General features: G+C 39.1%; 1 protein-coding gene across 2 annotated transcripts; it reads right to left on the bottom strand.

Annotated features, from left to right (window-relative positions):
* Nucleotides 1–497: 497 nt before the first annotated feature.
* Nucleotides 498–10,934, bottom strand: LOC109029995 (neurotrophin 1). Of its 2 annotated transcripts, none has more exons than XM_072295919.1 (7): nucleotides 10,303–10,934; nucleotides 7,243–7,330; nucleotides 5,465–5,567; nucleotides 4,705–4,756; nucleotides 4,173–4,280; nucleotides 2,792–2,895; nucleotides 498–2,009 (listed from the first exon to the last, which is right to left on the bottom strand). In XM_072295919.1, exons 1-7 carry the CDS (start codon nucleotides 10,408–10,410, stop codon nucleotides 1,826–1,828), a joined length of 747 nt encoding a protein of 248 aa, XP_072152020.1. In that variant the 5' UTR covers nucleotides 10,411–10,934; the 3' UTR covers nucleotides 498–1,825. The 2 variants fall into 2 exon arrangements, with proteins under 2 accessions (XP_072152020.1, XP_018896276.2); XM_019040731.2 differs by having other exon boundaries at nucleotides 7,261–7,330; nucleotides 10,303–10,928.
* Nucleotides 10,935–13,528: the final 2,594 nt, after the last annotated feature.

The raw sequence follows: 13,528 nt of genomic DNA, 5'->3' as shown, positions 1-13,528 counted from the left end.
TCTCATGCCCTGCAGCTAAAAATCAATATTTTTCGGACCTTCAAAACCGAAAATATTCTCCTTCCAATAGAATTACAAGGTTAGATGATAAGATTGCATTTTCCGGTACGATGATTGTGTTTTTCCCCCATTTTATAAGAGCACAAGATCCTCTTTTTTATCGAGCAATTTCTTCAGCTTTCGACGTCCAAAACCTACATTTAGACATTTTTGCCGGTTTTTTTGACACAAAATTTGGAAAGAGGGGATCAAATTACCCTAGGAATCATCATGTTTTGAACGATATGCTTGATCTAGCGGGAGTTATCAATTAAGCGCCGCTACGGACACGATCTGGCCCACTGTGCGGTCGGTCGGTCCCTGGTAGACTACGGAAATACGTTTATTCATTCACTAGCATTAAGCTGTAGAGTTAACGAGCCTTTTTTTCATCTTTTAATAAATAATGTGAAATGAGGGTCCGCTCCAAGGCTAAAAATGAGAAAAAACAAATGTCATACTGCAATGAAACATAGCAATTTATACTTATATATCTTACTTCTTTCATAATAAAAATTAATAATAACACCGTAACATTATGTAGATACAAAAGTCAAAAAATACCAAAAGATAAACATTTTGAGTCCATGCATTCGGACTTGGGGCACTATTTGATAGCGTTACATACTATATTATTTACAGCATAAACAGAAAAGGAACTACTTAAGAATGGCCTCGTATTCACTAAAGGGCTCATACGTTTTGATACAACAACTGCAATTGAAATACATTAGATTGCATTCATTATCTTGATTTGTTTCAGGAAAGCATCATGGTTAAATTACCAGTTACCTAAATATAGGTTTTTAATTCCTTTGTTCCATAATTTTTTTAAGTTGTCCATAAGTTTTTAATAATTGTAATTCCTAATTGTAATTTTTGGAATTTCTCGACTTTGATTTTCCCACGAAATGACGTGGGCCCAGCACCATTTCTCCACCTTGTTGCATACAGTAACGGACCATTTTTTTAAGTGTTTTTTCTAGTGAATAATAACTATAATATTCCCTTAATTCCTCAAATATAAAAATTCTATCGAAGGAAAAATGTCAACTTCTTAAAATTTACAAGAGATTCTCTAGTTATTACACAACATATAAAGATGTGGATGAGTCCCTTACAATTGTCTAAATATTTCTCGAAGACTCTACCTACTTAACCTTACAACATATAAAACGCCTTCAAACAGGAAGGTATGCTACATTTAGGATAACGTAGCTGTTGTAGATGCATAATCTAAGGAGTCTAGTTGCTACTTAAAATAGCATTTCCCAACAAACAACAAATGTCATATAAAAAATGAGCGATGAAAGAAAACGAAAAATACAATGTAAATAAATGTCAGATAAGTCATACGTATCCGATAGATAACTCGTGATTGGTACTATTTGCTTTGAAAACTTGCGGGTATATGATTAATCTTAGCCTGACAGACTTTGGCCCATTCGTCATATGAGGGTATGGCAAGATATGGATGATAGAAAAAAAAAGAAAACGAGAAATAAGGAGAGGGAGAAGAAAGATAAGAAAAGGGACAAAAAGAGCAAGAGGAATTAGAAGAGGAAAAACAAGGTTGTTAGGGGAAAAAGGAAGAATATAACGAGGGAGAGGAGAGGAATTGATGTTTCTTCCTCTTTTCTCCTCTTCTTATTTGTCTTCGTTTTTCGATTCGGAGTTTGATGACGTGGGTCTAGAACACTCGAGTCTATCAGTCTATGATTAAGGGAAAACGCTCCCTATCTTTACTCCATTGGAAAGAGGGTGATTTTGATGCGTTTCGAGGCTGCTAAAACTTTTTCCGATCAAGTCGAATAATGCACGTGCAACATGAAGGGAAGAGAAACACGTCTGGGTGTGCTTTACCCTTGTCGTTGAGAGCCACCAACCTTTTGTAGACGTATTTTTGGCGGCAGAACGTTTTGTAGCCCCACGGCACGGTCTCCGTGAAAGCGCATTGTTTCTTCTTGTGTCTGAAACACCAAACATGGGAAATCTAAATATGATATGTAATTACTGCGCACGTTTTTTTTTTTTTTTTTTTTTTTTTTTTTTTTTTTTTTTTTGCATTTATGTATAAGAGAGCTTGAGGTAAAATTACAAAGTTTGTACAAGCACTTTCACGCTTTCAATGCGCATGTCTCGATGCGAGTTACGAAATACGGGTGCAACATGCAAGGAAAAAAGATAGTTCAGACTTCTGACTTTTTCAAATACCTTTCCGACGCTAGTTCAATTTGGATCTTAAAAGTGCACAGTCGCATACATCTCATGTTGCTTGGCGGAGTTATTCTGTATCTTCGCGCAAAAAACTCTCAAAAATTCCAATAAAATCAAAGTGTGAAAAAAACTCGGTAAAATTTTGTTAGCGCTATCGCCATACATTTACAAAAGATTCATAGGCTATTCGTAACTAACGTCACTCACCATGGGAAGAAACAGAGAGGGGGTCGCCGGCCTTACGAGATGCCTTTAAGTCAGTGCGAACCGCCAAATTATTTTACTTATGTACTTTTTAATTATTTTTTAGGTAATTTAGGTGTAAAAATGTCAACGGAAAAATGTCGATTTTACATGTGAAATTGGGTCTAGCAAAAGCGTGACGTAATTGGTCAGGGAGTTGCTAATCTGCATGGCGGATGAGCAACGGAGAGAGGGTGGGGAGGGGTTGAAAATCTCGCATTATACTGCGTGGTGTATTTCATGAAAGGACTTAAGCGGATTTTTTTAAGAAAATCTAATTCATTGTACTTACACACATGTCTCTATTCGTATCCCCTGCAGGAATTCTTCGTGGTTAAGAATGAATAAAAGATCCTTGTTTTTTGTTTTTCCGACTTTAGGATAAACCACTCGTTCCTGAAACCACAGAGAGAGCAAATTATTAATATCGAGACAATTTTACAACACCGAACGACTGGAACACCAATTTTTTCACCAACATATATCTGTCGCAGGCAATCAGCAATCGCCGGCAAATTGCAATCTATTCGTGTTAATTCAACAAATTAAAAAATTTTACAGTGAAAAAACGAGATAGGAAGTAGTGATTATTATGCTCTGAATTCAAACATATGTTATCCCTTTCTTCTTGAATGCATGGTACCAGCTAGCACACTCGCGAGTTCGTGAAATGTAATCAATAATCTGCGTTGGGTTTGGTTTGGTTAAGCAACTAAACTAACTCCACGGCAAAGCGGAGAGTATCGCTGGATTTGAAGGCGTTCCAAGCTGAGGTCGTGCCTTACGTCTCTTCGCTAAGAAACTTTTACTATATCAATGTTATTGCGATTGCAATTTGACGAATTGACAAGTACGGAGCTTGCAAATTGCCGGCGATTACTAACTGCCTGCGACATATCTTCTCCGAACCTCGCTTGGCAGATAGTCCGCGTGTGTGGTGTTCTGTTGTAACAGAGGTCTGCCGCAGGTATGACATCACAGTGAGTATTATTATTATCATTTGCATTAGAATGCCTACGAGATTTATCCGAGACAGTCTCAAAACGCCATTAAATTCACTGAATCCTTCAAATCGGCGGCAAACGATCAGAAGCTCGTACCTCTGAATTGCAGTATTGCCGATTTTTAAATATTTTTTTTAAATTTTCCAAAGGAGTCTTTAAAAAATTCAATTTTAAAATTTTTCAAAACGCAAATTTTAATCAATCCTTTTTCAATTTATCTGATTTTTACTCCCTGGCGATGAATTTTCTGCATTTTTCAGCAAAAAGGTTTTTTATCTTTCTTTTTTTTAAGTACAGCAAACGTGTGAGTGAAAGTAATCGTCAAAATATGATAATGTACATCATTCCCAGGTACAGATTGTCAATCAGACGGCGCACAGTGGATCGAGTCAACAGGAGAAGTCGGACAAAATTTGGATGCTTCAAAAGCTTTTAACTCCGTTTATATAAAACTTTGAGGTTCCAAAAGTGGTTCCATTGGTCTCCTTGGGTTCCCTTCTAGAGGCACCCCTTGAAGTTTAAAATGTGACGAAATGAATATCAAAATTTGCAGTTGTAGCGAAAAATGTCATGTCCGACATATCTAATTGACTCGATCCACTGTGCGGCGCTGAACATTATAAATTCATAATAAGCCACCTGACAGTCCCAAAAATTATGGATACTTACAATGGAAGGACACATAGGAAATTCTTCATAATCCTCCCTTCTATCGTTCGGTGCGTCGTCTTCGTCATATTCGTCAGCACCTATTTGTCTATTTGAAGTATCATCCAACTGAAAAAAGAGAGGCAATATTGAGAGTAACTTTACAAACTAGGAGAATGTTTCACAGCTTGAAGAAATCAAGCGATGAACCTAATATTATCTCGTAAAATCGCACGGTATGCATTATTCCTGACGTAAATCTTCATATTATTTTAACGCGATTTTGTTTGGGATATGTTTCAATCTCAGTTGGTAAACTGCTAGACCTATATATATATTAAAATTCTGATGTGAGAAGGTGGATTCCTAATGAAAGTTCAAACGGTCTTCGGCTTTGCGTTAGATGACTTAGGTATGAATACATTTTCTAAGCTGGAGTGCATTTAAGCATCTCATTTCTCATATCTTAGGGGCCTTTTTGCCTGACTCCAGGCGTATAATGAAAAGCAATTGAAACGAGAGATGGGAGGTGAGTGAGAAGTAATATACTTACAAAGTCTGTTCCGAGCGGCTTCAAATGTGCAGCTTCCGCCGAAATGATATCACTGGAAACCAAAATCAAAACACATCTTAAAGTTATATTAAAACAGAATTCACAGTAATCGTTATATAAGCTTCAGATCGTTTTCTATTCCCCGTCCCACCCCACTGTGCGCTCGAAAGCATTATTTCCAGTCGTGCGAGGAGAGGGTCTTTTCCGTACCTACTATAGATACTTTTTAAGAATTCAAGAAATGGTTAAATATTTCAAGATGTATTCTGTTGCTCTCTGAAAAAACTTAAAGATGGACTCGAAATATAGAATGATCGCAATCAAGATAGGTACGTGTGTTTGGTTGTCGTTATACGCTGTATGTCGATGGCTATAGTGCGAAACCACGTGACTCTATCGCGGTGTTTCAAATCTGGTGCTCCTATTTTATATTTTCGAAGAGAAACAAGTCTACTACATAGTTTGAAACTTCCACCGAATCTTCTGGTATTAGAGAGGGAAACTCAAAGAAATTTTCAAGAAATTAAATTGACTAGTTTTTCGAAGAAAAAATAAAGTATGCCCGGAAGTCGGCAACGTCGCAAACAGAGATACGTGATTTCGCACTTTAGCCATCGATGTTCTTCGTACTCCGTTTGGAATAAAAAAAAATAAATTAATATTTCTATCAGAGTATTTCATACCGGAAGGATTGGTGCTGGTGCATTAAATCGCCAGTCATGTAAAAAAAAAGAAGGAACAATAACTAAATTATTTTTACCTCGGGTAGGGGGACACGTGCTCACAGAATGTGAGTCCAGTATCTCCAGTAGAGCAATTACGCAGTATGTCCTGCGGAGGCAAAAACTTATTCTTGCCGGCATCTGAAAAAAAGTAAAATGTATATCAATTTGAATTATCTTTCAGTTGACTCGAACATTTCTTATCCTTGAAACATTTAAAGATCTCTGGTTCTGTGTTAGAAAGGAACCTCGCCGTTGTTTCACAAGCCGTCGCCATTAAAATTACATTATTTATACGCAAAAAAAGGAAAAGATCGAAAATTAAAAGTACAATTCAATAATAGTGGGTCAAACTTCGCATGAATAGAACTCAATCACCCTTTTCAGGCTCCGACTGGCCATAAGGCCAATCTGTCATTGGCAGATACGCCCCCTTGGCGCGCCGAAAACGCGCCCCTCTGACAGATAGCAAAATAAGAAGAGAAATATAATTACGACCGAGAATATATGCGAAAAATTTCTTTAATGAACGGAAAAAGAGAGAGTAATGGGTAAAGAAAGATGCTTTTACGCAGGATAGTGGTGAAGAGAGGTCCAAGAACTACTTTCTGAAGCGTAAACACTTTTCTGTGAGATTTTCACCTTTTTGTTAACATACAGGTGCTTCATCATCCCCCTCCTTCATTCACTGTGTGCAACTCCCTCAAAAGCTTTGGTCGGTTCGATTTTTAGACATATGCACCTTTTATAGACCTCTGGAGAGACTTTTAAACATTTTTCATTACTTTTCAAAAAAAAACTATTGATTTGGATACACTATGCTATGCCATATCTCGGCCAAACGTAACCTTAATTTATATCTCGAAATTCAAAAATAATAGACACCAACATAAAGTGTAAACGCGATACAACTATTCGCACAAGATGGATGTCCACATTGCATATGAAAAATGTTAAAACGCGACGGCGTGAATCGTGAACTCGCGTGAATCGAATGCTCTGCTCTATATGCCACTAGTTTGAATCACCATTACGAATAATGCCACTAGTTTGAATCACCATTACGAATAATGCCACTAGTTTGAATCACCATTACGAATAAGACACACGCAAATAAACACAATATGGAAATAATGCGAGGGAAAGGATGCGCGTTAACGACGGCGCAGAGATACAACTATTCGTACTTGATGGACGTCAATGCTGCATCTGAAAAATTGAAGGCGCGATGACGCGAGCCGTAAGCTCTTAATACTCTGCTATATGCTGTCAATGAGGCGTCGCTCAAATTCGGGAGACAAGTTTAAAAAGAGGCCCGAACACATCTCTCCTACCTTCGGCTGTGTTCCTCGCGTAGTGCTTGAAGCACCATTACGAATGAGACAAACGGAAGCTAACACAATATAAAAATAAAGCGAGAGGAAGGATGCACGTTAACGACGGCGCTGAGATACAACTATTCGTACTTGATGAACGTACGTGCTGCATCTGAAAAATTGAAGGCGCGATGACGCGAAGCATGACCTCATGCTGAGCTGAAAATATCACATTACGTCCCTTTAACCAGCCAAGGGTCTACTCCTTCAGATGCGAGCCATTCGACCCTGACCCTTTTCTTTTCTCTAACTTTCAGCTCGATACAATTTCCTATTTCGGCGGCAGCATACTCAGCGAGCAATGTAGCTTTCAAAAACTAGATTTTAAGCCCAGATTATTTTGAAAGAGGCAGTCAGTCAATGAGACTTAGGTGATCTGTTTAATCTTTTTAGTCTGTGAATCTGTTCCAATTTTTAAGCATGCAATACAAAATAAATACCTCTTTGCAGTAGTGTACCTGATTTAGTTTTGTCGGATGCATTACCGGAGATCGTGGAATTCGTTGGCCGAGCTCGAGATAAGCAACTCTGTAACAGAAATATAAACGAAATTAACCAACTTTCAAAATTTAAACGTTAAATGAAACATGTCGACCGTGAAATTGAATAAATGCGTATCTCGGTTGCAGTGTTTCGAAATCTCTGCTCTTAGGTTATTTTTTGAAAGGAGACCCAACCAACATTATGGCTTGAAATTATCATAGAATATTCATCACACAGAAAAGAAAAATTACCGAAGTTTTTAAGAAAAAACGCTTGATAGTTTTGACGTAGAAAATAAAATATGATGGGAAGTCTGCAAAATCGCACACGAGATATTGCATTGTGAGATACGGCGTATTTCTACAGTTTCACGGTCGATGGTCGTATACTGCCGTACTAAGGAAAAACACCGTATGAGCTTTCAGACAATGCCAAGTTTCCTTCGATAAAAACCGAATTTACTGAGAAAATTGTGAATATTTTTCCCCCAACGTTTTCAGACTATTTTGTACGCAATTTAATCTAAAATATCGGAAAATTTTAAAGAGATTTGCGCAAATGTCGTCAAAAATACATGTTTAATTCGAGGAAAGGCAACTCTCGAATGTTCATACGGCGTTCTTCCCTAGCACGGCAATATACTACCGCATCAAGGAAGAACGCCGTATCTACACATAAATGTTGCTTAATGGGTCAGCGCTGGTTACAGAATCGTGTTTAGATGCGTGATTCTTGTAGATTAGCTACAAATAATAAGATCTGTCCAAACAGCAACTTTCTACGTTCAATCTTGACCAAAATATTGCCCTTTGAAAAGTCGGGTTTTTGATGTCATCCACCGCGGTAGTGACACTCTAAAGTTTCTTCCACCTTTCTTCCACTCGAGTTTCAAGTTGAATGACCAGTAACAACGTGCGTCATACCGATTAATGAAAGCGAGGTTACAGAAACCACGGGTGTCAATAACGCATGGATGACGTCAAAAGCCCGACTTTTCAAAGGGCAATAGCTCGGTTAATATTGAACGAAGAAAGGTGCTGTTTGGACAGACCATCTTATTTTTAGCTGATCTACAAGAATCAAGCATCAAAACACGATTCTATGACTAGCGCAACTGACCCATTCCAACGGATAAAATATTCATTTTTTAAATGAGATTTGCATAATGATATTTACAGAAAATTTGGCTCAAATTGCGAGTAAAATTCTCTGAAATTCAAAAAAACAGTCAAATTTTTTAACTTAATTCGTGGTTTATTGGAGGCAATTTTGAAACATTAGGATGCTCATACGGCGCGCGGCGTTTTTCCTTAGCATGGAAATTTGGCAGTGCATCATTGGAATGCCCAAACATTATAAGTAATGTACAGGGGAGGGGGAGGGAAGCTACGTTCTGATCCTCGTAAAAGTTTTTTTAAAGGGGTGATAGCTGTGGTGAAGTGTGGATGGAGCTAAAATCTAGCACTATACGGAACCATTAAACATTTAAAAAACAGCATGCTCTTTGTCCTACAGAGAAGTAAGCAGTTCTCCTCCTCCTCCTCCTCCTCCTCCTCCTCCTCCTCCTCCTCCTCCTCCTCCTCCTCCTCCTCCCCCCCCTCCCGTCCCGTTTGAAAAAAACACATCGCACAATGGAACGAGTCAATTGGTGAAGTCGGACAAAATTTGAAAAATTTGGAAACTTTGAAACCACGTCACTCCATTATTACAAAACGTGGAAGTCTTAATAAAGGTCCCATTGGTTTTCTCGCAAAATTTACTTCAGAAAGCACCCCGCAGACCTTAAAATTTCACGAAATTAACATCTAATTTCGCGGTGTCAGTCAAAAAGATCAATGTCCGATCTCTCCATTGACTCGATCCACCGTGTGACGGATGCTAGAGCCCCCCCCCCCCCCCCCCCCCAAAAAAAAAAAACTGCAATCGCAAAAACCGCCATTTCAGGGTCTTCCGTAGTTCCGCCTTCAAGGTCTTTGCATACGACAGACATTCGGTCGGGGTTTTTCACAGTGTAAGTACAAACGATGGGTGTGGGAGCGTTCATAGATTACGTAACTCTCTGGGGGAAGGGAGGGGAGGGGGCATGAGTCTGCAATCTTCCATTTCTCCATTGATTTTCTCCAACACCGATGAAAAAAATGCATGTATCATTCTCATTTCAAAATGCATGTATCATTCTCATTTCAAAATGCATGCATCATTCTCATTTCTACGACATTAATCGTCACAGTCATAAAAATACTTCAAATTTTTCGAAATTTTCCCACAATTTGTGGGATTTTATAAACGGAAGAGTGTCCGTCAAGCGTTACGTATTGGGGGAGGGGGGGGGGTGATTCTGGGTTGCGTTGTGTACTGCCGTGCTCAGGAAGAACGCCGTATGAACATTCGAGAGATGCCACATTTTCTTCACTAAAATTTTAATTCCTGAGGAAATGTATGAATGAACATTTTTTCCTGAGTTTCTCAGGATCTTGGGTGAAATTGCGAACAAAATAATCCGAAAAATTTGAAGAAAAATATTCATAAGTTTACGGGGAAAATCGTGTTTTATATACGGAAATCTGGCAACACCTAAAGGCTCATACGGCGTTCTTCCTTCCTTAGCACGGCAGTGTAGCGTTATACAGAGGGAACGTGGGGGAGGGTGTCAAAAATGCAGCCAAAGTGCGTCACGTAATTTATGAATGCTCTCTGTCCGAGCTGATCTGAACCGACGCCGCACGGTCGATCGAGTCGACTCCAGAGGTCGGACACGAAATTTTTGACTAAAGCTGCAAATTTTGATGTTTATTTTGTAACCCCCTGTCCCCTCCTCCTGTATACGCCACTGACTTGACTGACGTCAGGTTTGGCTAAGCCTTATGTCACATTTCTTAATCCCCTGCGCCCCCCCCCCCTTATTAGGACCCAGACGTCATAAATGGATGGCCCCTTCAGCAAGACCAGGACGGAATAAGGGGAGGAGGAGACGATGGAATGAAAGTTTAATGGGCAGGGATGAAAAAAAGACTTACCTGAAAAATACTCAAGTAAAACAACAGAAAATGAGCGTGTCGAAAAAGCTTGAACTTGAACATTATCTCCAAGTGATGGAACGAGACAAGCCACTTTTGGAAACACATAGACTAACGGCACCAATAAACTCGATGAAATCCTCCAAAAACCACAGCGACAAATTAGTCAAAATGAGAAAGCCGTCTTTCACGATATACTTATCGATATACGAATATCTTTCATATAAACGTCTTTCACGTTAAAAATGTCAATCACTCGAGAATGTTTCGATCTACTTTCCAAGGGATGCTACGGTCTGAAGATCTCTTGATTCACTACGCTTTAAACATAATTTATGATTAGAGCTTTAACACCGGTAAAGTTGCAAAAGAGTAAAAAAAGTTCCTATATCTACCGGGTACGATAAGTATCACTTTTTCTATTTCAACAGACTTAGAAGACCTGTTCGCGTGAAATATCTGAAATGCGAAATCCGACACGACGAAACGAGAAATCTGAAGGTGCACTCGTAGGAACGTACCGCGACCAACGCGCAAAGAGGAATCGTCCTCGACTGAAAAGGGAAATGACCTGCAAACAGCACCCTACTACAGTGCTTCAAATGCGAAACCAGTTTTCAGGTAAACCACGCGCGCGTAGCAGATCAGGTAAGGGTTGAACTACCCTTCCGACAGCCTTCCCCCCCCCTCCCGCCACGCCACCTGCCCAGACGCCTGGTGCCTTGGGGCTATTCATGAACCGGCCGAACAATGGACGAACCGAAGTCGTTCACCGCTCGGTCGCCGATTCTGTCGTGTTTATATAACTTCGGCAAGTGTCGGCTATCCTCGTTGCCGTGCTAAGGAAGAACGCCGTACGAACATTCGAGAATTGCCAAATTTCCTAAAATAAAATGTTTATTTTCGCGGAACGTTATGAATATTTTTCTTGGAATTTTCAGGAAATTCGAGTGAAATTGCGAACAAAAATATCTAAAGAATCGGAAGGAAAGTATGCACAAGTTTACCGGGAAATTCGTGTTTTATCGAAAGAAATTTGGCAATGCCTGGAGGTTCATACGGCGTTTCACCTTAGCACCGCAGTATGAGATCCACGCACGAAATGAAGGGGTGAGAGCTGGAGAGGCTCAATTGCAATGTAACGTTGCAACGTTTCATCAGAGAATAAGGCTATTGCAAACTTTTGCAAGAGTGAAGTGAACGAGTTGCCATCGATGTGAAGCGGCTGAAATATTACGATAGCATTTTGGGGAAGACTAAAATTTCTTCCGTTTGTACTCATTTCGTCGCTAGTTTAATGGACGTCATATTGCGAAATAAATCTACACGGAGAAAAAAAACTCGTGCGTGGTACCCAAAGTTTAGGTCATATGGATCTCTGAAGTTTTCAGATTGAGCATCTGAACACTTCAGGTCTAGCTGCCGAGGTTCGGATCATACATCTGAAACTTCAGTTCTTACACCTGAAGTACTTCGGTTCCCACATCCGAAGTACTTCGGTTCTCACATATGAAGTACTTCAGATGTAAGAACTGAAGTTTCAGATGTATGATCCGAACCTCGGAAGCTACACCTAAAGTGTTCAGATGCTCAATCTGAAAACTTCAGAGGTCCATATGACCTAAACTTCGGGTCCCACGCACGAGTTTTTTTTCCTCCGTGTAAGTGATCAGAAAGAGCGTTTCGAGAAGAAACATATTTGGAGCCCTTCATATTTGCACAGTAGATAGGAGGTTTATTTCTACTTCAAAATTCTCTGTAGATGCATGTGCAAATGATCAAAAGCTAATGTTGAAACAAATTCGACGGTGTAAGTCGGCAATCACATATCTCGGTTTGCGACGTCGCAGACTTCCCGTCATACTTCATTTTTTAAACGGAAAACTACTCAACGGCAATTCTTTAAAACCGATGTGATTTTTCAGTTCTGTGCGAGGAAAATTCTGCATAAACTTCAAGGAATGATGTCAATTTGTTCTCCTTTAAAAAAAAAATAGCATAGAGGTGGAGATTTTTAGACACCGAAAACGAGATTTTTGATTACGGACTTACGCCGTCGTAAATGCTGATATGAATTGATATATACTGAAATCTACTGACTTCAAGTTGTGTTTCCGCAATCCGTAATGATAAATTTATCCCTGAAAAAATCCTTTGATTTCAATAAATCTTTTGATTACGTTCCGCCTCTTTAATTTCATTTTCAAAACCAAATAAATGAGAACAACTCATGTACAGTTAACCAACTAAAATTTCACTAATTGGTGGTTGCGTTAATCGTACATTTCAAATGGTGCGGAATTTTTCTAGACAAAAAATGCATGCAAATCATGTACGCTTCACACTAAGGTCAGCAGCATTTCTATTTTGCTGTGGTAAAAAATTATTGTTTGCTCATTAATATCTTTAAGGTGAAAAAACTGCTCTTCTGATGACCTTTTTGAGGTTTACATAATTTTTTCGCATTTTTTTTTACCGGTAAAAACACCATTTAAAGTTATTCGCTTTTCGGAATGGGCTTACTTCCCCAGTTTACTACGAGATGATTCTACTGTCTCGGAGCAAATTAGCAGCTATAGACAGGTTTTGACGGAGAGAGCACACCTCATTACTTTCCGCCGCACAGTGGATCGAGTCAATAGGAGAGGTCGAAAAAAATGTGGAAACTTTAAACGCTTCTAACTCCGTTTATACAAACCTTTGAGGTTCTAAAAGTGGTTTGATTGGTTTTCTCGTAAAATTTTCTTCTAGTGGCATCCCTTAAAGTTGAATAAATGACGAAATAAATATAAAAATTTTCATGTCCGATTTCTCTCATTAACTCGATCCACTGTGCGCCATCGACGAGAAGTTTTCAACATGGTTAAATAGGTCGGAGCAAAGGTCATATTTACACTACGGTTGCCGACAGGTCTAAGATCCTTTGTTCGCTCAGGTTTGAGCTGAGTATTGGAATCCACGACCCTCATTACAATAACATTTTAAAACAAACGATTTCTTCGGAAATCCGCTCGAATCCCATTTCAGATACATACTTAGTGTGCAAGAAAGCCTGAAATGCTTGAATTGATGACTCATGAATTGGCACATTAGGTAAAAGGCGATCGTTAAATGCCACAAACAGAACTAAACTTGCAGCCGTTTCACTTGGAACACGGACAAAATCCCTAAATTCCTGGTTTTAAAATAATGAGCGAGCAAATACGATTATTTCCGATGATACGAT

Source organism: Bemisia tabaci, chromosome 2, assembly GCF_918797505.1.
Source record: "Bemisia tabaci chromosome 2, PGI_BMITA_v3".
Lineage (NCBI taxonomy): Eukaryota > Metazoa > Arthropoda > Insecta > Hemiptera > Aleyrodidae > Bemisia > Bemisia tabaci.
The sequence above is the reverse complement of the archived record's forward strand: the minus strand, read 5'-3'. Positions and strand labels throughout refer to the sequence as shown.